Source organism: Gobius niger, assembly GCF_951799975.1.
Source record: "Gobius niger genome assembly, chromosome: 6".
NCBI lineage: Eukaryota > Metazoa > Chordata > Actinopteri > Gobiiformes > Gobiidae > Gobius > Gobius niger.
This window is the reverse complement of record NC_136857.1, coordinates 40,330,026-40,355,914: the sequence shown is the minus strand read 5'-3', so window position 1 is coordinate 40,355,914 and position 25,889 is coordinate 40,330,026. Positions and strand designations below refer to the sequence as shown.

At 52.4% G+C, this 25,889-nt stretch overlaps 1 protein-coding gene across 1 annotated transcript; it reads left to right on the top strand.

The window, feature by feature from the left end:
• Positions 1–511: 511 nt before the first annotated feature.
• LOC306964898 (uncharacterized protein) lies at positions 512–25,889 on the top strand (the record flags this gene model as incomplete). The annotated part of the gene is made up of 12 exons (XM_079559065.1): positions 512–570; positions 2,840–2,918; positions 20,071–20,169; positions 20,345–20,759; positions 20,907–21,029; positions 21,182–21,450; positions 21,881–21,943; positions 22,030–22,191; positions 23,175–23,553; positions 23,718–23,748; positions 24,820–25,594; positions 25,730–25,889. The coding sequence occupies exons 1-12, from the start codon at positions 537–539 to the stop codon at positions 25,887–25,889; spliced, it is 2,589 nt and encodes an 862-aa protein (XP_079415191.1). The 5' UTR covers positions 512–536.

The window sequence follows — 25,889 nt, the reverse complement described above, 5'->3', positions numbered from 1 at the left end:
CACATTTCCATCACTGTTTTCGTCTCAGCTTTGTTGCTTTTTCACAGCTTTTTTCCAGAAGCTTTTAGATTGGGGTAAAGCCAAGCTGGAGAAACTGTGCTCGGTTCAGGCGGGGGTTAAGGGATTAATGGAGGAGCTGAGTTGGAGGAGCTCAGGGGGGAGGAGCTGAGTGGGAGGAGCTCAGGGCTCAGGGGGGAGGAGCCGGCGTGTGTGAGACGTGATCTTGTCTCTCCTCTCCTCTCGCTTCCTCCCTTTGTTCCTTGTTTCCTTTGTTCCTCATTCCTCAGGCCAGGCCCCGCCCCCGCTGCGCTCGCATTGGTCCCACCCCTGCCGTGCCTCGCCGTGATTGGCCGGAGCGGGGTATATAACTGTGAGCGCTGCTTGTTCCCTTTGGCAGCTTTGTCTCTCCTCAGAGCAGCTCAGGGAGACGCTGCTGCTGCTGCTGCTGCTTTTGTCTCCTGTGTCCTCCTCCTCGCTCTGTCCTCTGTCCTCCTCGCCTCCTCCTCCTCACCTCCTCCTCCTCGCCTCCTGCCGGGATGCTGCTCACCGACATCGTCACGGCGGATCACGGTACGGTGGCGCTGTTTGCATCGCAGCTCTTTGTCTCCTTTGTGTCCCGGTTTTTCCTCTAAAATCAGCACAAACGCGTGACTTTCTCCTCACGTTCCTCTCGTTTCTGCTCCGGGTTTCGTGCTCGTGATGATTCTCGGCGCTGACACGAGCGGCGCCGGCGGCTCGGAGGAACTTCCTTTGTTGTGTCGAGAAAAAACTTTGGAAACTTGGAAGAATTTCAGACAAAGAGCTTAGAGTAAATGTGTTTTTACTCCTCCATGTCCTTCATGTCCTCCACGTCCTCCATGTCCTCAAGGTCCTCCAGGTCCTCCAGGTCCTCCAGGTCCTCCATGTCCTCCAGGTCCTCCAGGTCCTCCAGGTCCACTCTGATGTTTCTCTGTGTTTGGGAAAGTCTTTGTTCGGTCATGGTCTTTGTCCTTTGACTGTTCCTGCAGGCTCTCCTCGTAGTTCCTCAGGTGTTCTTGTGCAAACGCCTGGTCCTGCAGGATCCTCGCTCGTGCACGTCGCCGTTTCTCACATTATTTCATTTTCCTGCTTTTCCGGATCCGCCGTCGAGAACCTTTTGTTGCAGCGACAAAACTTTGACGAACGACAAGTCGGACAAAAGACGAGGCGGGTTTTTGTGGAGACGGTGGATTTTCCTGAGTTTGAACCTGCTGTTTTTCTGCAGATTTGTGTCGTTTTGCACATTTTTGATGAAAACTCCAGAGCTTTGTCCCTGAGCCTTTGTTGCTTTGACACAAACGGGGTCTGGATCTGAAGGCTGGTCTTCTGTGAGGTCTGATCTGCTGTGAGGTCTGATCTGCTGTGAGGTCTGATCTGCTGTGAGGTCTGATCTGCTGTGAGGTCTGATCTGCTGTGAGGTCTGGTCTGCTGTGAGGTTTGGTCTGCTGTGAGGTCTGATCTGCTGTGAGGTCTGATCTGCTGTGAGGTCTGATCTGCTGTGAGGTCTGATCTGCTGTGAGGTCTGGTCTGCTGTGAGGTTTGGTCTGCTGTGAGGTCTGATCTGCTGTGAGGTCTGGTCTGCTGTGAGGTTTGGTCTGCTGTGAGGTCTGATCTGCTGTGAGGTCTGATCTGCTGTGAGGTCTGATCTGCTGTGAGGTCTGGTCTGCTGTGAGGTTTGGTCTGCTGTGAGGTCTGATCTGCTGTGAGGTCTGATCTGCTGTGAGGTCTGATCTGCTGTGAGGTCTGGTCTGCTGTGAGGTCTGGTCTGCTGTGAGGTCTGGTCTGCTGTGAGGTCTGATCTGCTGTGAGGTTGAGGTTTTATTTGATGGATGTCGACGTTTCTCCTCAAACCTCCTATTGCAGATCCATGTGTGTGATGTTCCTGATCTGAGTGTATCTGAGTGTCCTGGGTCTCTGTCTTGGACATCTCTTCACCTTGGACACTGAGCTTCACCACAGACGTCTCACAGATCCAGGAGACATCTTTACATCTTCATTATTTTCTCTGGTCTCATGAGGCTTTTCTTTCCTGTTATTAAGACACAGTTTCATATAAAGAACACGTATGTTACATGTGTCATCTATGTCATGTTTTATAGATTCAGATGAAGATCAGACACGTTTAGGCAGAAACTTTAGATCCTGGTTCTGTCGGTCCAGGGACAGGGTTAACGGAAGTGACGTCTGTTTGATTGATTTTTTATTTTTTTGAACATTTTGACTTATTTTTGGCCCATTTTTTCCTGGTTCCTCGTTTGGTAATTCCCCTGTTTTTCCAGGTTTCTTCCCCGTTTCTCCCACATGTGTTGACAGATGACCCTGAGGCTGTAAATGCAGATCTTCCACATTGTTGTTTTCTGGTTCTAGACGACACATATTTCAGTGTCGGAAACCGAGTCTCGTTAAAGAGCTGGTGTCAGAAACATGAAGCAGAGCCCGGCCTTATATCTATCTAACAGTCTAACACATATAAGCACAGCCTGAAGGTCTGATTGTGAAGAACCTCTGAAGTGTTGGTTAATTACAGTGTATAAATGATATGTTATTTTAATGTGTGGAAGTTATTTCCACCAAAGTCTCGAAAATGTTTTTGTCTCGACTTCAGGAGCGTCTCAGAGAAAAGACCTGGACTGAGTTTGTATCCCTGAACCAGAGACTCTTCATCTCAGCAGGACTTTTCTGTTCAATGAAGTCCAATAAACAATCAAATAAAGGAGCAGAGGAGACTCTGATGTCCAGATGTTTGTGTCCAGAGGTTCCTGTTCTCTGTTTTGTTTATCATTATCATTATGACTTAGTTTGAATGTGTTTGTTTCCACAGTTTTCCCGCTGCCGCAGACCCCGCTCCGCCCCGACTCCGAGCTGCAGGGGGCGCCGTGGTACTGGGGGGGCGTGTCCAGGTAAGACTAACCTGTTCCTCCTCCTGTCCATCTGTCATACCTCTGTCTGACCATGTGGTGGTGTCTGACCATGTGGTGGTGTCTGACCATGTGGTGGTGTCATACCTCTGTCTGACCATGTGGAGGTGTCATACCCCTGTCTGACCATGTGGAGGTGTCTGACCATGTGGTGGTGTCATACCTCTGTCTGACCATGTGGTGGTGTCATACCTCTGTCTGACCATGTGGTGATGTCATACCCCTGTCTGACCATGTGGAGGTGTCATACCTCTGTCTGACCATGTGGAGGTGTCATACCTCTGTCTGACCATGTGGTGGTGTCATGTCTCTGTCTGACCATGTGGAGGTGTCATACCCCTGTCTGACCATGTGGAGGTGTCTGACCATGTGGTGGTGTCATACCTCTGTCTGACCATGTGGTGGTGTCATACCTCTGTCTGACCATGTGGTGATGTCATACCCCTGTCTGACCATGTGGAGGTGTCATACCTCTGTCTGACCATGTGGAGGTGTCATACCTCTGTCTGACCATGTGGTGATGTCATACCCCTGTCTGACCATGTGGTGGTGTCATGTCTCTGTCTGACCATGTGGAGGTGTCATACCTCTGTCTGACCATGTGGTGATGTCATACCCCTGTCTGACCATGTGGAGGTGTCATGTCTCTGTCTGACCATGTGGAGGTGTCATGTCTCTGTCTGACCATGTGGTGGTGTCATGTCTCTGTCTGACCATGTGGAGGTGTCATGTCTCTGTCTGACCATGTGGTGGTGTCATACCTCTGTCTGACCATGTGGAGGTGTCATACCTCTGTCTGACCATGTGGAGGTGTCATACCTCTGTCTGACCATGTGGTGGTGTCATACCCCTGTCTGACCATGTGGAGGTGTCATACCTCTGTCTGACCATGTGGTGGTGTCATACCCCTGTCTGACCATGTGGTGGTGTCATGTCTCTGTCTGACCATGTGGAGGTGTCATGTCTCTGTATGACCATGTGGAGGTGTCATACCTCTGTCTGACCATGTGGAGGTGTCATACCCCTGTCTGACCATGTGGAGGTGTCATACCTCTGTCTGACCATGTGGAGGTGTCATACCCCTGTCTGACCATGTGGAGGTGTCATACCCCTGTCTGACCATGTGGAGGTGTCATACCTCTGTCTGACCATGTGGAGGTGTCATACCCCTGTCTGACCATGTGGAGGTGTCATACCTCTGTCTGACCATGTGGAGGTGTCATACCCCTGTCTGACCATGTGGAGGTGTCATACCCCTGTCTGACCATGTGGAGGTGTCATACCTCTGTCTGACCATGTGGAGGTGTCATACCTCTGTCTGACCATGTGGAGGTGTCATACCTCTGTCTGACCATGTGGTGGTGTCATACCTCTGTCTGACCATGTGGTGGTGTCATACCTCTGTCTGACCATGTGGAGGTGTCATACCCCTGTCTGACCATGTGGTGGTGTCATACCTCTGTCTGACCATGTGGAGGTGTCATACCCCTGTCTGACCATGTGGAGGTGTCATACCCCTGTCTGACCATGTGGAGGTGTCATACCTCTGTCTGACCATGTGGAGGTGTCATGTCTCTGTCTGACCATGTGGAGGTGTCATACCTCTGTCCGACCACGTGGAGGTGTCATACCTCTGTCTGACCATGTGGAGGTGTCATGTCTCTGTCTGACCATGTGGAGGTGTCATACCCCTGTCTGACCATGTGGAGGTGTCATACCTCTGTCTGACCATGTGGAGGTGTCATGTCTCTGTCTGACCATGTGGAGGTGTCATACCCCTGTCTGACCATGTGGAGGTGTCATACCTCTGTCTGACCATGTGGAGGTGTCATACCCCTGTCTGACCATGTGGAGGTGTCATACCCCTGTCTGACCATGTGGAGGTGTCATACCCCTGTCTGACCATGTGGTGGTGTCATACCCCTGTCTGACCATGTGGTGGTGTCATGTCTCTGTCTGACCATGTGGTGGTGTCATACCCCTGTCTGACCATGTGGAGGTGTCATACCCCTGTCTGACCATGTGGAGGTGTCATACCTCTGTCTGACCATGTGGAGGTGTCATACCCCTGTCTGACCATGTGGAGGTGTCATACCTCTGTCTGACCATGTGGAGGTGTCATACCCCTGTCTGACCATGTGGAGGTGTCATACCCCTGTCTGACCATGTGGAGGTGTCATACCCCTGTCTGACCATGTGGAGGTGTCATACCCCTGTCTGACCATGTGGAGGTGTCATACCCCTGTCTGACCATGTGGAGGTGTCATACCATGTGGAGGTGTCATACCTCTGTCTGACCATGTGGAGGTGTCATACCCCTGTCTGACCATGTGGAGGTGTCATACCCCTGTCTGACCATGTGGAGGTGTCATACCCCTGTCTGACCATGTGGAGGTGTCATACCCCTGTCTGACCATGTGGAGGTGTCATACCCCTGTCTGACCATGTGGAGGTGTCATACCCCTGTCTGACCATGTGGAGGTGTCATACCATGTGGAGGTGTCATACCCCTGTCTGACCATGTGGAGGTGTCATACCCCTGTCTGACCATGTGGTGGTGTCATACCCCTGTCTGACCATGTGGTGGTGTCATGTCTCTGTCTGACCATGTGGTGGTGTCATACCCCTGTCTGACCATGTGGAGGTGTCATACCTCTGTCTGACCATGTGGAGGTGTCATACCCCTGTCTGACCATGTGGTGGTGTCATGTCTCTGTCTGACCATGTGGTGGTGTCATACCTCTGTCTGACCATGTGGAGGTGTCATACCTCTGTCTGACCATGTGGAGGTGTCATACCTCTGTCTGACCATGTGGAGGTGTCATACCTCTGTCTGACCATGTGGAGGTGTCATACCTCTGTCTGACCATGTGGAGGTGTCATACCATGTGGAGGTGTCATACCCCTGTCTGACCATGTGGAGGTGTCATACCCCTGTCTGACCATGTGGTGGTGTCATACCCCTGTCTGACCATGTGGTGGTGTCATGTCTCTGTCTGACCATGTGGTGGTGTCATGTCTCTGTCTGACCATGTGGTGGTGTCATACCCCTGTCTGACCATGTGGAGGTGTCATACCTCTGTCTGACCATGTGGAGGTGTCATACCCCTGTCTGACCATGTGGTGGTGTCATGTCTCTGTCTGACCATGTGGTGGTGTCATACCTCTGTCTGACCATGTGGAGGTGTCATACCTCTGTCTGACCATGTGGTGGTGTCATGTCTCTGTCTGACCATGTGGAGGTGTCATACCCCTGTCTGACCATGTGGAGGTGTCATACCTCTGTCTGACCATGTGGTGGTGACCATGTGGAGGTGTCATACCTCTGTCTGACCATGTGGAGGTGTCATACCTCTGTCTGACCATGTGGAGGTGTCATACCCCTGTCTGACCATGTGGAGGTGTCATACCCCTGTCTGACCATGTGGAGGTGTCATACCCCTGTCTGACCATGTGGAGGTGTCATACCTCTGTCTGACCATGTGGAGGTGTCATACCCCTGTCTGACCATGTGGAGGTGTCATACCTCTGTCTGACCATGTGGAGGTGTCATACCCCTGTCTGACCATGTGGAGGTGTCATACCCCTGTCTGACCATGTGGAGGTGTCATACCTCTGTCTGACCATGTGGAGGTGTCATACCCCTGTCTGACCATGTGGAGGTGTCATACCCCTGTCTGACCATGTGGAGGTGTCATACCCCTGTCTGACCATGTGGAGGTGTCATACCCCTGTCTGACCATGTGGAGGTGTCATACCATGTGGAGGTGTCATACCCCTGTCTGACCATGTGGAGGTGTCATACCTCTGTCTGACCATGTGGTGGTGTCATGTCTCTGTCTGACCATGTGGTGGTGTCATACCATGTGGAGGTGTCATACCCCTGTCTGACCATGTGGAGGTGTCATACCTCTGTCTGACCATGTGGTGGTGTCATACCCCTGTCTGACCATGTGGAGGTGTCATACCTCTGTCTGACCATGTGGAGGTGTCATACCTCTGTCTGACCATGTGGTGGTGTCATACCTCTGTCTGACCATGTGGAGGTGTCATACCTCTGTCTGACCATGTGGTGGTGACCATGTGGAGGTGTCATACCTCTGTCTGACCATGTGGTGGTGACCATGTGGAGGTGTCATACCTCTGTCTGACCATGTGGTGGTGACCATGTGGAGGTGTCATACCTCTGTCTGACCATGTGGTGGTGTCATACCTCTGTCCGACCATGTGGTGGTGTCATGTCTCTGTCTGACCATGTGGTGGTGTCATACCTCTGTCTGACCATGTGGTGGTGTCATACCTCTGTCTGACCATGTGGTGGTGACCATGTGGAGGTGTCATACCTCTGTCTGACCATGTGGTGGTGTCATGTCTCTGTCTGACCATGTGGTGGTGTCATACCTCTGTCTGACCATGTGGAGGTGTCATACCCCTGTCTGACCATGTGGAGGTGTCATACCATGTGGAGGTGTCATACCTCTGTCTGACCATGTGGAGGTGTCATACCCCTGTCTGACCATGTGGAGGTGTCATACCCCTGTCTGACCATGTGGAGGTGTCATACCATGTGGAGGTGTCATACCTCTGTCTGACCATGTGGTGGTGTCATACCTCTGTCTGACCATGTGGTGGTGTCATACCTCTGTCTGACCATGTGGAGGTGTCATACCATGTGGAGGTGTCATACCTCTGTCTGACCATGTGGTGGTGTCATGTCTCTGTCTGACCATGTGGTGGTGTCATACCTCTGTCTGACCATGTGGAGGTGTCATACCATGTGGAGGTGTCATACCTCTGTCTGACCATGTGGTGGTGTCATACCTCTGTCTGACCATGTGGTGGTGTCATGTCTCTGTCTGACCATGTGGAGGTGTCATACCCCTGTCTGACCATGTGGTGGTGTCTGACCATGTGGTGGTGTCATACCTCTGTCTGACCATGTGGTGGTGTCATACCTCTGTCTGACCATGTGGTGGTGTCATGTCTCTGTCTGACCATGTGGAGGTGTCATACCCCTGTCTGACCATGTGGTGGTGTCTGACCATGTGGAGGTGTCATACCTCTGTCTGACCATGTGGTGGTGTCATACCCCTGTCTGACCATGTGGAGGTGTCATACCTCTGTCTGACCATGTGGTGGTGTCATGTCTCTGTCTGACCATGTGGAGGTGTCATACCCCTGTCTGACCATGTGGTGGTGTCTGACCATGTGGAGGTGTCATACCTCTGTCTGACCATGTGGTGGTGTCATACCCCTGTCTGACCATGTGGTGGTGTCATACCCCTGTCTGACCATGTGGAGGTGTCATACCCCTGTCTGACCATGTGGTGGTGTCATGTCTCTGTCTGACCATGTGGAGGTGTCATACCTCTGTCTGACCATGTGGTGATGTCATACCCCTGTCTGACCATGTGGAGGTGTCATGTCTCTGTCTGACCATGTGGAGGTGTCATGTCTCTGTCTGACCATGTGGAGGTGTCATGTCTCTGTCTGACCATGTGGAGGTGTCATGTCTCTGTCTGACCATGTGGTGGTGTCATACCTCTGTCTGACCATGTGGAGGTGTCATACCCCTGTCTGACCATGTGGAGGTGTCATGTCTCTGTCTGACCATGTGGTGGTGTCATACCTCTGTCTGACCATGTGGAGGTGTCATACCTCTGTCTGACCATGTGGAGGTGTCATACCTCTGTCTGACCATGTGGTGGTGTCATACCCCTGTCTGACCATGTGGTGGTGTCATGTCTCTGTCTGACCATGTGGAGGTGTCATACCCCTGTCTGACCATGTGGAGGTGTCATACCTCTGTCTGACCATGTGGAGGTGTCATACCCCTGTCTGACCATGTGGTGATGTCATACCCCTGTCTGACCATGTGGAGGTGTCATACCTCTGTCTGACCATGTGGTGATGTCATACCCCTGTCTGACCATGTGGTGGTGTCATGTCTCTGTCTGACCATGTGGAGGTGTCATACCTCTGTCTGACCATGTGGTGATGTCATACCCCTGTCTGACCATGTGGAGGTGTCATACCTCTGTCTGACCATGTGGTGATGTCATACCCCTGTCTGACCATGTGGTGGTGTCATGTCTCTGTCTGACCATGTGGAGGTGTCATACCTCTGTCTGACCATGTGGTGATGTCATACCCCTGTCTGACCATGTGGAGGTGTCATGTCTCTGTCTGACCATGTGGAGGTGTCATGTCTCTGTCTGACCATGTGGAGGTGTCATGTCTCTGTCTGACCATGTGGAGGTGTCATGTCTCTGTCTGACCATGTGGTGGTGTCATACCTCTGTCTGACCATGTGGAGGTGTCATACCCCTGTCTGACCATGTGGAGGTGTCATGTCTCTGTCTGACCATGTGGTGGTGTCATACCTCTGTCTGACCATGTGGAGGTGTCATACCTCTGTCTGACCATGTGGAGGTGTCATACCTCTGTCTGACCATGTGGTGGTGTCATACCCCTGTCTGACCATGTGGTGGTGTCATGTCTCTGTCTGACCATGTGGAGGTGTCATACCCCTGTCTGACCATGTGGAGGTGTCATACCTCTGTCTGACCATGTGGAGGTGTCATACCCCTGTCTGACCATGTGGAGGTGTCATACCTCTGTCTGACCATGTGGAGGTGTCATACCTCTGTCTGACCATGTGGAGGTGTCATACCCCTGTCTGACCATGTGGAGGTGTCATACCTCTGTCTGACCATGTGGAGGTGTCATACCCCTGTCTGACCATGTGGAGGTGTCATACCCCTGTCTGACCATGTGGAGGTGTCATACCCCTGTCTGACCATGTGGAGGTGTCATACCTCTGTCTGACCATGTGGAGGTGTCATACCTCTGTCTGACCATGTGGAGGTGTCATACCTCTGTCTGACCATGTGGAGGTGTCATACCCCTGTCTGACCATGTGGAGGTGTCATGTCTCTGTCTGACCATGTGGTGGTGTCATACCTCTGTCTGACCATGTGGAGGTGTCATACCCCTGTCTGACCATGTGGAGGTGTCATACCCCTGTCTGACCATGTGGAGGTGTCATACCTCTGTCTGACCATGTGGAGGTGTCATGTCTCTGTCTGACCATGTGGAGGTGTCATACCTCTGTCCGACCACGTGGAGGTGTCATACCCCTGTCTGACCATGTGGAGGTGTCATACCCCTGTCTGACCATGTGGAGGTGTCATACCCCTGTCTGACCATGTGGAGGTGTCATACCCCTGTCTGACCATGTGGTGGTGTCATACCCCTGTCTGACCATGTGGTGGTGTCATGTCTCTGTCTGACCATGTGGTGGTGTCATACCCCTGTCTGACCATGTGGAGGTGTCATACCCCTGTCTGACCATGTGGAGGTGTCATACCTCTGTCTGACCATGTGGAGGTGTCATACCCCTGTCTGACCATGTGGAGGTGTCATACCTCTGTCTGACCATGTGGAGGTGTCATACCCCTGTCTGACCATGTGGAGGTGTCATACCCCTGTCTGACCATGTGGAGGTGTCATACCCCTGTCTGACCATGTGGAGGTGTCATACCCCTGTCTGACCATGTGGAGGTGTCATACCCCTGTCTGACCATGTGGAGGTGTCATTCCATGTGGAGGTGTCATACCCCTGTCTGACCATGTGGAGGTGTCATACCTCTGTCTGACCATGTGGTGGTGTCATGTCTCTGTCTGACCATGTGGTGGTGTCATACCCCTGTCTGACCATGTGGAGGTGTCATACCTCTGTCTGACCATGTGGAGGTGTCATACCCCTGTCTGACCATGTGGTGGTGTCATGTCTCTGTCTGACCATGTGGTGGTGTCATACCTCTGTCTGACCATGTGGAGGTGTCATACCTCTGTCTGACCATGTGGTGGTGTCATGTCTCTGTCTGACCATGTGGAGGTGTCATACCCCTGTCTGACCATGTGGAGGTGTCATACCTCTGTCTGACCATGTGGTGGTGACCATGTGGAGGTGTCATACCTCTGTCTGACCATGTGGTGGTGTCATACCCCTGTCTGACCATGTGGAGGTGTCATACCCCTGTCTGACCATGTGGAGGTGTCATACCCCTGTCTGACCATGTGGAGGTGTCATACCATGTGGAGGTGTCATACCCCTGTCTGACCATGTGGAGGTGTCATACCTCTGTCTGACCATGTGGTGGTGTCATGTCTCTGTCTGACCATGTGGTGGTGTCATACCCCTGTCTGACCATGTGGAGGTGTCATACCTCTGTCTGACCATGTGGAGGTGTCATACCCCTGTCTGACCATGTGGTGGTGTCATGTCTCTGTCTGACCATGTGGTGGTGTCATACCTCTGTCTGACCATGTGGAGGTGTCATACCTCTGTCTGACCATGTGGTGGTGTCATGTCTCTGTCTGACCATGTGGAGGTGTCATACCCCTGTCTGACCATGTGGAGGTGTCATACCTCTGTCTGACCATGTGGTGGTGACCATGTGGAGGTGTCATACCTCTGTCTGACCATGTGGAGGTGTCATACCTCTGTCTGACCATGTGGAGGTGTCATACCCCTGTCTGACCATGTGGAGGTGTCATACCCCTGTCTGACCATGTGGAGGTGTCATACCCCTGTCTGACCATGTGGAGGTGTCATACCCCTGTCTGACCATGTGGAGGTGTCATACCTCTGTCTGACCATGTGGAGGTGTCATACCCCTGTCTGACCATGTGGAGGTGTCATACCTCTGTCTGACCATGTGGAGGTGTCATACCTCTGTCTGACCATGTGGAGGTGTCATACCCCTGTCTGACCATGTGGTGATGTCATACCCCTGTCTGACCATGTGGAGGTGTCATACCCCTGTCTGACCATGTGGAGGTGTCATACCCCTGTCTGACCATGTGGAGGTGTCATACCCCTGTCTGACCATGTGGAGGTGTCATACCCCTGTCTGACCATGTGGAGGTGTCATACCATGTGGAGGTGTCATACCCCTGTCTGACCATGTGGAGGTGTCATACCTCTGTCTGACCATGTGGTGGTGTCATGTCTCTGTCTGACCATGTGGTGGTGTCATACCCCTGTCTGACCATGTGGAGGTGTCATACCTCTGTCTGACCATGTGGAGGTGTCATACCTCTGTCTGACCATGTGGTGGTGTCATACCTCTGTCTGACCATGTGGTGGTGACCATGTGGAGGTGTCATACCTCTGTCTGACCATGTGGTGGTGACCATGTGGAGGTGTCATACCTCTGTCTGACCATGTGGAGGTGTCATACCTCTGTCTGACCATGTGGTGGTGTCATACCTCTGTCTGACCATGTGGTGGTGTCATGTCTCTGTCTGACCATGTGGTGGTGTCATACCTCTGTCTGACCATGTGGAGGTGTCATACCTCTGTCTGACCATGTGGTGGTGTCATGTCTCTGTCTGACCATGTGGAGGTGTCATACCCCTGTCTGACCATGTGGAGGTGTCATACCTCTGTCTGACCATGTGGTGGTGACCATGTGGAGGTGTCATACCTCTGTCTGACCATGTGGAGGTGTCATACCTCTGTCTGACCATGTGGAGGTGTCATAACTCTGTCTGACCATGTGGAGGTGTCATACCCCTGTCTGACCATGTGGAGGTGTCATACCTCTGTCTGACCATGTGGAGGTGTCATACCTCTGTCTGACCATGTGGTGGTGACCATGTGGAGGTGTCATACCCCTGTCTGACCATGTGGAGGTGTCATACCTCTGTCTGACCATGTGGTGGTGACCATGTGGAGGTGTCATACCTCTGTCTGACCATGTGGAGGTGTCATGTCTCTGTCTGACCATGTGGAGGTGTCATACCCCTGTCTGACCATGTGGAGGTGTCATACCATGTGGAGGTGTCATACCTCTGTCTGACCATGTGGAGGTGTCATACCTCTGTCTGACCATGTGGAGGTGTCATAACTCTGTCTGACCATGTGGTGGTGTCATACCCCTGTCTGACCATGTGGAGGTGTCATACCTCTGTCTGACCATGTGGAGGTGTCATACCTCTGTCTGACCATGTGGAGGTGTCATACCTCTGTCTGACCATGTGGAGGTGTCATAACTCTGTCTGACCATGTGGTGGTGTCATACCCCTGTCTGACCATGTGGTGGTGTCATACCCCTGTCTGACCATGTGGAGGTGTCATAACTCTGTCTGACCATGTGGTGGTGTCATACCTCTGTCTGACCATGTGGTGGTGTCATACCCCTGTCTGACCATGTGGAGGTGTCATAACTCTGTCTGACCATGTGGTGGTGTCATACCTCTGTCTGACCATGTGGTGGTGTCATACCCCTGTCTGACCATGTGGAGGTGTCATGTCTCTGTCTGACCATGTGGTGGTGTCATACCCCTGTCTGACCATGTGGAGGTGTCATGTCTCTGTCTGACCATGTGGAGGTGTCATACCCCTGTCTGACCATGTGGAGGTGTCATACCCCTGTCTGACCATGTGGAGGTGTCATGTCTCTGTCTGACCATGTGGAGGTGTCATACCTCTGTCTGACCATGTGGTGGTGTCATACCCCTGTCTGACCATGTGGAGGTGTCTGACCATGTGGAGGTGTCATACCATGTGGAGGTGTCATACCCCTGTCTGACCATGTGGAGGTGTCATAACTCTGTCTGACCATGTGGTGGTGTCATACCTCTGTCTGACCATGTGGAGGTGTCATACCTCTGTCTGACCATGTGGAGGTGTCATACCTCTGTCTGACCATGTGGTGGTGTCATACCTCTGTCTGACCATGTGGAGGTGTCATACCTCTGTCTGACCATGTGGTGGTGTCATACCTCTGTCTGACCATGTGGAGGTGTCATACCTCTGTCTGACCATGTGGAGGTGTCATACCTCTGTCTGACCATGTGGTGGTGTCATGTCTCTGTCTGACCATGTGGTGGTGTCATGTCTCTGTTTGACCATGTGGAGGTGTCATACCTCTGTCTGACCATGTGGAGGTGTCATACCCCTGTCTGACCATGTGGTGGTGTCTGACCATGTGGTGGTGTCATACCTCTGTCTGACCATGTGGTGGTGTCATACCTCTGTCTGACCATGTGGTGGTGTCATGTCTCTGTCTGACCATGTGGAGGTGTCATACCCCTGTCTGACCATGTGGTGGTGTCTGACCATGTGGAGGTGTCATACCTCTGTCTGACCATGTGGTGGTGTCATACCTCTGTCTGACCATGTGGTGATGTCATACCCCTGTCTGACCATGTGGAGGTGTCATACCTCTGTCTGACCATGTGGAGGTGTCATACCCCTGTCTGACCATGTGGAGGTGTCATACCTCTGTCTGACCATGTGGTGATGTCATACCCCTGTCTGACCATGTGGTGGTGTCATGTCTCTGTCTGACCATGTGGAGGTGTCATACCTCTGTCTGACCATGTGGTGATGTCATACCCCTGTCTGACCATGTGGTGGTGTCATGTCTCTGTCTGACCATGTGGAGGTGTCATACCTCTGTCTGACCATGTGGTGATGTCATACCCCTGTCTGACCATGTGGAGGTGTCATGTCTCTGTCTGACCATGTGGAGGTGTCATGTCTCTGTCTGACCATGTGGTGGTGTCATACCTCTGTCTGACCATGTGGGGGTGTCATACCTCTGTCTGACCATGTGGAGGTGTCATACCTCTGTCTGACCATGTGGAGGTGTCATACCCCTGTCTGACCATGTGGAGGTGTCATACCTCTGTCTGACCATGTGGTGGTGTCATACCTCTGTCTGACCATGTGGTGATGTCATACCTCTGTCTGACCATGTGGTGGTGTCATACCTCTGTCTGACCATGTGGTGGTGTCATACCTCTGTCTGACCATGTGGTGATGTCATACCCCTGTCTGACCATGTGGAGGTGTCATGTCTCTGTCTGACCATGTGGTGGTGTCATACCTCTGTCTGACCATGTGGAGGTGTCATACCTCTGTCTGACCATGTGGAGGTGTCATACCTCTGTCTGACCATGTGGTGGTGTCATACCCCTGTCTGACCATGTGGTGGTGTCATGTCTCTGTCTGACCATGTGGAGGTGTCATACCCCTGTCTGACCATGTGGAGGTGTCATACCTCTGTCTGACCATGTGGAGGTGTCATACCCCTGTCTGACCATGTGGAGGTGTCATACCCCTGTCTGACCATGTGGAGGTGTCATACCTCTGTCTGACCATGTGGAGGTGTCATACCCCTGTCTGACCATGTGGAGGTGTCATACCTCTGTCTGACCATGTGGAGGTGTCATACCCCTGTCTGACCATGTGGAGGTGTCATACCCCTGTCTGACCATGTGGAGGTGTCATACCTCTGTCTGACCATGTGGAGGTGTCATACCTCTGTCTGACCATGTGGAGGTGTCATACCTCTGTCTGACCATGTGGTGGTGTCATACCCCTGTCTGACCATGTGGAGGTGTCATGTCTCTGTCTGACCATGTGGTGGTGTCATACCTCTGTCTGACCATGTGGAGGTGTCATACCCCTGTCTGACCATGTGGAGGTGTCATACCCCTGTCTGACCATGTGGAGGTGTCATGTCTCTGTCTGACCATGTGGTGGTGTCATACCCCTGTCTGACCATGTGGAGGTGTCATACCCCTGTCTGACCATGTGGTGGTGTCATACCCCTGTCTGACCATGTGGAGGTGTCATACCTCTGTCTGACCATGTGGAGGTGTCATACCCCTGTCTGACCATGTGGAGGTGTCATACCCCTGTCTGACCATGTGGTGGTGTCATACCCCTGTCTGACCATGTGGAGGTGTCATACCTCTGTCTGACCATGTGGTGGTGTCATACCCCTGTCTGACCATGTGGTGGTGTCATGTCTCTGTCTGACCATGTGGTGGTGTCATACCCCTGTCTGACCATGTGGAGGTGTCATACCCCTGTCTGACCATGTGGAGGTGTCATACCCCTGTCTGACCATGTGGTGGTGTCATACCTCTGTCTGACCATGTGGTGGTGTCATACCTCTGTCTGACCATGTGGAGGTGTCATACCTCTGTCTGACCATGTGGTGGTGTCATACCTCTGTCTGACCATGTGGAGGTGTCATACCCCTGTCTGACCATGTGGAGGTGTCATACCCCTGTCTGACCATGTGGAGGTGTCATACCCCTGTCTGACCATGTGGAGGTGTCATACCCCTGTCTGACCATGTGGAGGTGTCATACCTCTGTCTGACCATGTGGTGGTGTCATACCCCTGTCTGACCATGTGGAGGTGTCATACCCCTGTCTGACCATGTGGAGGTGTCATACCCCTGTCTGACCATGTGGAGGTGTCATACCATGTGGAGGTGTCATACCCCTGTCTGACCATGTGGAGGTGTCATACCTCTGTCTGACCATGTGGTGGTGTCATGTCTCTGTCTGACCATGTGGTGGTGTCATACCTCTGTCTGACCATGTGGAGGTGTCATACCCCTGTCTGACCATGTGGAGGTGTCATACCCCTGTCTGACCATGTGGTGGTGTCATGTCTCTGTCTGACCATGTGGTGGTGTCATACCTCTGTCTGACCATGTGGAGGTGTCATACCCCTGTCTGACCATGTGGTGGTGTCATACCCCTGTCTGACCATGTGGAGGTGTCATACCTCTGTCTGACCATGTGGAGGTGTCATACCCCTGTCTGACCATGTGGAGGTGTCATACCTCTGTCTGACCATGTGGTGGTGTCATACCTCTGTCTGACCATGTGGAGGTGTCATACCCCTGTCTGACCATGTGGTGGTGTCATACCCCTGTCTGACCATGTGGAGGTGTCATACCTCTGTCTGACCATGTGGAGGTGTCATACCCCTGTCTGACCATGTGGTGGTGTCATGTCTCTGTCTGACCATGTGGTGGTGTCATACCTCTGTCTGACCATGTGGAGGTGTCATACCTCTGTCTGACCATGTGGTGGTGTCATGTCTCTGTCTGACCATGTGGAGGTGTCATACCCCTGTCTGACCATGTGGAGGTGTCATACCTCTGTCTGACCATGTGGTGGTGACCATGTGGAGGTGTCATACCTCTGTCTGACCATGTGGAGGTGTCATACCTCTGTCTGACCATGTGGAGGTGTCATACCCCTGTCTGACCATGTGGAGGTGTCATACCCCTGTCTGACCATGTGGAGGTGTCATACCCCTGTCTGACCATGTGGAGGTGTCATACCTCTGTCTGACCATGTGGAGGTGTCATACCCCTGTCTGACCATGTGGAGGTGTCATACCTCTGTCTGACCATGTGGAGGTGTCATACCCCTGTCTGACCATGTGGAGGTGTCATACCTCTGTCTGACCATGTGGAGGTGTCATACCTCTGTCTGACCATGTGGAGGTGTCATACCCCTGTCTGACCATGTGGAGGTGTCATACCCCTGTCTGACCATGTGGAGGTGTCATACCTCTGTCTGACCATGTGGAGGTGTCATACCCCTGTCTGACCATGTGGAGGTGTCATACCCCTGTCTGACCATGTGGAGGTGTCATACCATGTGGAGGTGTCATACCCCTGTCTGACCATGTGGAGGTGTCATACCTCTGTCTGACCATGTGGTGGTGTCATGTCTCTGTCTGACCATGTGGTGGTGTCATACCCCTGTCTGACCATGTGGAGGTGTCATACCTCTGTCTGACCATGTGGAGGTGTCATACCTCTGTCTGACCATGTGGTGGTGTCATACCTCTGTCTGACCATGTGGTGGTGACCATGTGGAGGTGTCATACCTCTGTCTGACCATGTGGTGGTGACCATGTGGAGGTGTCATACCTCTGTCTGACCATGTGGAGGTGTCATACCTCTGTCTGACCATGTGGTGGTGTCATACCTCTGTCTGACCATGTGGTGGTGTCATACCCCTGTCTGACCATGTGGAGGTGTCATACCTCTGTCTGACCATGTGGTGGTGTCATGTCTCTGTCTGACCATGTGGTGGTGTCATGTCTCTGTCTGACCATGTGGTGGTGTCATGTCTCTGTCTGACCATGTGGTGGTGTCATACCTCTGTCTGACCATGTGGAGGTGTCATACCTCTGTCTGACCATGTGGTGGTGTCATGTCTCTGTCTGACCATGTGGAGGTGTCATACCCCTGTCTGACCATGTGGAGGTGTCATACCTCTGTCTGACCATGTGGTGGTGACCATGTGGAGGTGTCATACCTCTGTCTGACCATGTGGTGGTGTCATAACTCTGTCTGACCATGTGGTGGTGTCATGTCTCTGTCTGACCATGTGGTGGTGTCATACCTCTGTCTGACCATGTGGAGGTGTCATACCCCTGTCTGACCATGTGGAGGTGTCATACCATGTGGAGGTGTCATACCTCTGTCTGACCATGTGGAGGTGTCATACCTCTGTCTGACCATGTGGAGGTGTCATAACTCTGTCTGACCATGTGGTGGTGTCATACCCCTGTCTGACCATGTGGAGGTGTCATACCTCTGTCTGACCATGTGGAGGTGTCATACCTCTGTCTGACCATGTGGAGGTGTCATACCTCTGTCTGACCATGTGGAGGTGTCATAACTCTGTCTGACCATGTGGTGGTGTCATACCCCTGTCTGACCATGTGGTGGTGTCATACCCCTGTCTGACCATGTGGAGGTGTCATAACTCTGTCTGACCATGTGGTGGTGTCATACCTCTGTCTGACCATGTGGTGGTGTCATACCCCTGTCTGACCATGTGGAGGTGTCATAACTCTGTCTGACCATGTGGTGGTGTCATACCTCTGTCTGACCATGTGGTGGTGTCATACCCCTGTCTGACCATGTGGAGGTGTCATGTCTCTGTCTGACCATGTGGTGGTGTCATACCCCTGTCTGACCATGTGGAGGTGTCATGTCTCTGTCTGACCATGTGGAGGTGTCATACCCCTGTCTGACCATGTGGAGGTGTCATACCCCTGTCTGACCATGTGGAGGTGTCATGTCTCTGTCTGACCATGTGGAGGTGTCATACCTCTGTCTGACCATGTGGTGGTGTCATACCCCTGTCTGACCATGTGGAGGTGTCTGACCATGTGGAGGTGTCATACCATGTGGAGGTGTCATACCCCTGTCTGACCATGTGGAGGTGTCATAACTCTGTCTGACCATGTGGTGGTGTCATACCTCTGTCTGACCATGTGGAGGTGTCATACCTCTGTCTGACCATGTGGAGGTGTCATACCTCTGTCTGACCATGTGGTGGTGTCATACCTCTGTCTGACCATGTGGAGGTGTCATACCTCTGTCTGACCATGTGGTGGTGTCATGTCTCTGTCTGACCATGTGGTGGTGTCATGTCTCTGTTTGACCATGTGGAGGTGTCATACCTCTGTCTGACCATGTGGTGGTGTCATACCTCTGTCTGACCATGTGGAGGTGTCTGACCATGTGGTGGTGTCATGTCTCTGTCTGACCATGTGGAGGTGTCATACCCCTGTCTGACCATGTGGTGGTGTCATACCTCTGTCTGACCATGTGGTGGTGTCATAACTCTGTCTGACCATGTGGTGGTGTCATGTCTCTGTCTGACCATGTGGAGGTGTCATACCTCTGTCTGACCATGTGGAGGTGTCATACCTCTGTCTGACCATGTGGTGGTGTCATGTCTCTGTCTGACCATGTGGTGGTGTCATGTCTCTGTTTGACCATGTGGAGGTGTCATACCTCTGTCTGACCATGTGGTGGTGTCATACCTCTGTCTGACCATGTGGTGGTGTCATACCTCTGTCTGACCATGTGGTGGTGTCATACCTCTGTCTGACCATGTGGTGGTGTCATGTCTCTGTCTGACCATGTGGAGGTGTCATACCTCTGTCTGACCATGTGGAGGTGTCATACCTCTGTCTGACCATGTGGAGGTGTCATACCTCTGTCTGACCATGTGGTGGTGTCATACCCCTGTCTGACCATGTGGAGGTGTCATACCTCTGTCTGACCATGTGGTGGTGTCATATCCCTGTCTGACCATATGGAGGTGTCATACCCCTGTCTGACCATGTGGAGGTGTCATACCTCTGTCTGACCATGTGGAGGTGTCATACCCCTGTCTGACCATGTGGTGGTGTCATGTCTCTGTCTGACCATGTGGAGGTGTCTGACCATGTGGAGGTGTCATACCTCTGTCTGACCATGTGGTGGCGCTGTTTCAGGGCGGAGGCCAGTGTTCTGCTGAAAGACTCTCCTGATGGAACGTTTTTGGTCCGAGACTCGTCCGACGGGAAACGGGGAAACTACACCCTGACGCTACGGTGAGTGAGCGCCTGAAAGGTCTAATCAGCTGTAAGGTCTGATCAGCTGTAAGGTCTGAACAGCTGTAAGGCCTGAGCAGCTGTAAGGTCTGATCAGCTGAAAGGTCTGATCAGCTGTAAGGTCTGGTCAGTCTGACATCAAGCGTCGTCTAAACTGTCCCTGTCCGTGTGTCAGGAGCGCTGGGCAGACCGTCCTCCTCCGGATCCTGACCTCCGGAAGCCACTTCGGGTTTTCGGAGCCGCTCCGGTTCCGCTCCGTCCCAGACCTGATCCAGTTCCACAGAACCAGGTCTCTGTCGCGCTACAACGCCGCGCTGCAGGTGCGGCTGGAGCTGCCCTTCTGCCACCACCAGGGGGCGCTCCACGAGACGGACCAGGGGGACAACCAAGGCAACCAGGGGAGCAACCAGGGGGGCAACCAGGGGGCCACAGAGAGGACCACAGAGGGGACCACAGAGAGGACCACAGAGGGGACCACAGAGGGGACCACAGAGGGGACCACAGAGGGGACCACAGAGAGGACCACAGAGGGGACCACAGAGAGGACCACAGAGGGGACCACAGAGGGGAGCGCCCAGGAGACCACCGAGGTGAGCTTCTCCAACACTGTTTCAATCCTTATATTCGAACCCAAATCATTTAATCCCCACACTATATTTTCGTCCACTCCTCGGCCCATCTGCCCTGCGGCGGCTGTGGCTGCAGAAGCGTCTGACCCGCCTCTTGTTTTTTTTCAGACTGTGGAGCTGAAGGAAGAGGCGGAGTCTGTGGAGAAACAGCTGCAGGAACTTTTACAGAAACTTCAGGAGGAACATCAGGAGTTTGAGCGACTCCAAAACCAGCTGCAGAAACTCACTCAGGTACAAGACACGGACCTGGACAGAACTGGGACTGAACCAAGACTAAACCGGGACAAAACTGGACTAAACCAAGACTAAACTGGGAGTAAACCAGGACTAAACCGGGACTAAACCAAGACTAAACCAGGACTGAACCGGGTCTCTGTTTTCAGGAAATCCAGACAAAGCGAACGTCCATCGAAGCCTTTCACGAGACCATCCAGATCTTCGAGGACCAGTGCCGCCGGGACTCGGACTCGGACTGCAGCCCGGACCGGGACTCGAGGCTGAGGTCCAGACTGGGAGAGATCCGCGAGACCCGGACCGGACTGGAGCAGGAGCTGGAGTCCCGGCTCCAGGACCGGACCGAGACCGAGCAGAGGCTGGACCAGCTCCGACAAGAGCTGGAGGAGACTCGGAGGACGGCCCTCGACATGATCAGGTGAGTCTGAGGGGGCGGGGCTACAGGGAGGAGTCATGTGAGGGAAGTGTGTTGCCCAAGGACACAAGGTCAGAGGGAGCTCGGGTAACGGGCCGTACTTCCATGACCACTGTCCACACGCTCCTGACAGGGGGCGCTAACGAGCTGTCATGTTGTATAATGGGAGATTCATGTGTACGTCCCATTGGAATAACATGGGGTGTTTCAGTCGTCACCATGGCAACGCCGTACAAAACATGACATGGTTCCCATTGACTTTTTTGATCAAGATGCCAGAAGGAACTTTTCTACAGAATTTGATCAAGTTGCGAGAAACTAATTTTTTGAGTGCCCATTCAGGGGTTTGTTTACCTGGAAAACACTGAAGTCTGAGACAGATCCTTCCGTCGTTTCTCTTCTTCGTGATCTGACTTCTCTCTGGTTTTCGCAGCTGGCTGAACCAACACGGCGCCCTCCAGTGGCAGACGCAGGAGTGGAGCAGACACACAGAGCTGTGAGTTTCCTCTGAGCCGCTTTTCCTGACAGAGTTTCTTTTGATTGAAATATATTTACATTTGTGTTGTTCTCTCCTGTGTCCAGCTGCAGCCTCCTCTCCGACTCCGACTCTGACCCGGACGTCGGTCTCTGGTTCGCGTCCGGACTGACTCGGGCTGAAGCCGAGGAGCTGCTTCAGGGAAAAGCGTCCGGGACGTTCCTGATCCGCGAGAGCAGCCGCACAGACTGTTACGCTCTGTCTGTGGTGTGAGTGTTTTTACCACATTATCATAAATATGCAGCTCTGAGGTCCTGGGTTTGACTCCCTGCTCCCTTAAAAAGAGCGTTTACGGCTAATGAAAATTCATCTGTGACAAAGTTTGAAAGGCTCCAGTGTGGAGAATCAGAAGAAGTTTTTTTGTCTCCATCAGTGAAAGAATTCTTCTTCATCCATCCATTTTCTTCCACTTTTCTGTTGCCGGGTCATGGGGCTGTTGGAGCTGCACCAGCCCCTATAGCGCCCCCTGCAGGTGGTGGGTCCACAGAAGGATGGCCTCATGGTTCTAACCGGGCCTGTTGGTCTCTCATAAGGAGCTTCTGACCCGTCACCTATAGCAGTGTTTCCCAACCAGGGGTACGGGGACCTGGGGGTACTTGAGCACTTAGCAGGGGGTACTTGGAATTATTTCAGATAAAAGAAGAAGGTGGGACTGAATGGAATTTCAATACAAAATTATAAATTTCAAAGGAGAGTTAGTTTTAATTATGTTTTTCAGTAAATGGTTTGATTTTGAGAGACACTGTTAAATACTGTATAATATTCATTTAGTTGGTCACTTTGTAATAATATTGGCAAAATCCTCAAGGTAGGGGGTACTCAGAGTATAAATCCAAAAAGCTTGGAAACCACTGACCTATAGGACCTGTTTGTCCTGAGACTCTACGGGGGCACTCGGCCCCGACACCAGAGCTCCAGGATCATTCAGGCCAAACCCTCCACCACGTTCAGGTGGCGGCTCCAGGAGGGGGAGTTCTTCTTCAGCGCAACATAAAACATATCAATAACAGATCATGTGATAAAAGTAAGATGAGCTACAGAGTCTGCTCTAGATCACCAGCTCTTTCAAACATTGGTTCTTCAGAACTTCGTCCTCGGCGTCTTCACCGATGTCTGGTCTTTCCTCTCGTCCTGATGGTGTAATATTCTGTAATATTCTGTTTCATTCTTATATTATTCTGTGTTTTTGCAGCGTGTCGTCGGAGGTGAAACACTGCGCCATCGTGTCGTCGGACGGCGGTCTGGGATTCGAGCCGTCCACTCGGTTCTGGAGCCTCCAGGACCTGGTGACCTTCTACAGCCGGACGTCTCTGGCTCTGCACAACCGGGCGCTGGACGTGAGGCTGCTGACGCCCGTGTTCGCACAGCGCCCCCCGGAGGAGAGCGTACACGAGGAGAGCGCCCACGAGGAGAACGCCGACTCCAACGAGGAGAGCGCCCACGAGGAGAGCGCCCACGAGGAGAACGCCGACTCCAACGAGGAGAACGGCAACTCCAACGAGGAGAACGCCGACGCCAACGAGGAGAGCCACAGTCCAGTGGAGTCCGAGGAACCGAGCGAGGAGGAAACGGTCTGAAATCTCCGTCCAGTCGCAGTGAAAAGGATGAAAACCTGGTCAGACTCGGGAGCGAAACGAGCAGCAGCTGCAGTGTTTAAAGTGAGCTTTGAGTGTTTCCTGGACGACTGAGAAACCATGGTCTGAAGCCTGAAGGACCTCCCTTTCTCCTGACGCAGGGCTTCTCAACTGGGGGGTCGGGGCCCAAAAGTGGGTCGTGTCAAGAAATCATTTGGGAAACAATGAAATGGGGCAGAAATAGGGGAAATATTGGCAATAGAAATGACCAAAAAGGAAGGAAAAAACTATGGGGCAAAACAAAAAAAGGAGAATGTTTTTGATGGAAACAAATGGGGTAAAATGTAGGTAAATGAGACAAACATTGGTGAGGAATCAGCTGCTAGAACTGAGAGAACCAAGTCCCTTCCTGTCAAGAAATGTGGGACCATTTCTCTGATCCCAGGTCTGACACTGGGGAACACTTCAGGTCTAGCGCCTCTAGTGGCCACAGAAGAACGACGGGTCCCGACTCCAAACCAGTGGAGATGCTCCGTCCTGACGTCAGCGGAGAAAACAAGGAAACACAAGGAGATGATCAGGAAGGACTTAGAGAAACGTTTCTGTGTTTCTGATCGATTTAACATCGGCTCCAGCTCCAGCGGAAACTTCACTGACGGAACAAAAAAACACGAACGGAAAAAACATGAAGAGAAGCTCGAATCTGGTGAAAAAACTCTGTATAGAAACATGTATAAAACAGAAGCGTTTTTTCAGGAGGAAACAAAACTTTGACACTTTAAAAAGAACTTGTAAAAATCACTTTATGAACTTTTCCACGAGACTCACTTTTCACTGAAGTCCAAACGAGAAGCAGAAAAGTTCAGCTTCGTCTGATGTTTCTGCACTTTCAGTTTCAGCCGTGATTATTCTACATTTGTAATAAGCTGTGGGGCCGAGGGCGCCCCCTGGAGGCCGTTACTGTTTGAAACGTCTCACTTCTTGGACGCTTCTTTATGATGCGTGTTTTGCACAGAGTCTGAATGTGAAACGGAGAGTTTGCTGCTTCTTTCTCTTTACAAACGTTTTATTTCTGTGAAAAAGGAAAAGTGAAGAAGCTGAATCTTCAGGTGAAAATGGAGCTGGACTTGGACACTTTGAAAACTGCTGCTTTTTACAGATTTAACCAGAGAAAAACTGCACAAAACGTCTCAGAGAAACATTATTTATTTAAACATGTTTGATTTATGTGACATTTTTTTGACGCCGCGGCGACGACGACAGTTAGAGCCAGCCCCAAACCCACAGAAACCACAGTTAGAGCCAGCCCCAAACCCACAGAAACCACAGTTAGAGCCAGCCCCAAACCCACAGAAACCACAGTTAGAGCCAGCCCCAAACCCACAGAAACCACAGTTAGAGCCAGCCCCAAACCCACAGAAACCACGGTGAGAGCCAGCCCCAAACCCACAGAAACCACTGTTAGAGCCAGCCCCAAACCCACAGAAACCACAGTTAGAGCCAGCCCCAAACCCACAGAAACCACAGTTAGAGCCAGCCCCAAACCCACAGAAACCACAGTTAGAGCCAGCCCCAAACCCACAGATACCACAGTGAGAGCCAGCCCCAAACCCACAGAAACCACAGTTAGAGCCAGCCCCAAACCCACAGAAACCACAGTTAAAGCCAGCCCCAAACCCACAGAAACCACAGTTAGAGCCAGCCCCAAACCCACAGAAACCACAGCTAGAGCCAGCCCCAAACCCACAGAAACCACAGCTAGAGCCAGCCCCAAACCCACAGAAACCACAGTTAGAGCCAGCCCCAAACCCACAGAAACCACAGTTAGAGCCAGCCCCAAACCCACAGAAACCACAGTTAGAGCCAGCCCCAAACCCACAGAAACCACAGTTAGAGCCAGCCCCAAACCCACAGAAACCACAGTTAGAGCCAGCCCCAAACCCACAGAAACCACAGTTAGAGCCAGCCCCAAACCCACAGAAACCACAGTTAGAGCCAGCCCCAAACCCACAGAAACCACACAAAATATCGACCCTTGGTATTTCAGCACAAAGTATTGTGATCCAATATATTGTCCCAGCCCTAGATAAAAGTACTAGGCATATTTACTTAGGTACTGTCCTAGCCCCGCCTCCCTGGCTCCGCCTCCCTGGCTCTGCCACCGTGGCTCTAGCTCCGCCTCCCTGGCTCCGCCTCCCTGGCTCTGCCACCGTGGCTCTAGCTCCGCCTCCCTGGCTCCGCCTCCCTGGCTCTGCCACTGTGGCCCCGCCTCCCTGGCTCCGTCGCCGCGGCGTCACAAACACCAAAGTTTGGTTCCAGATCCTTTTATTTAA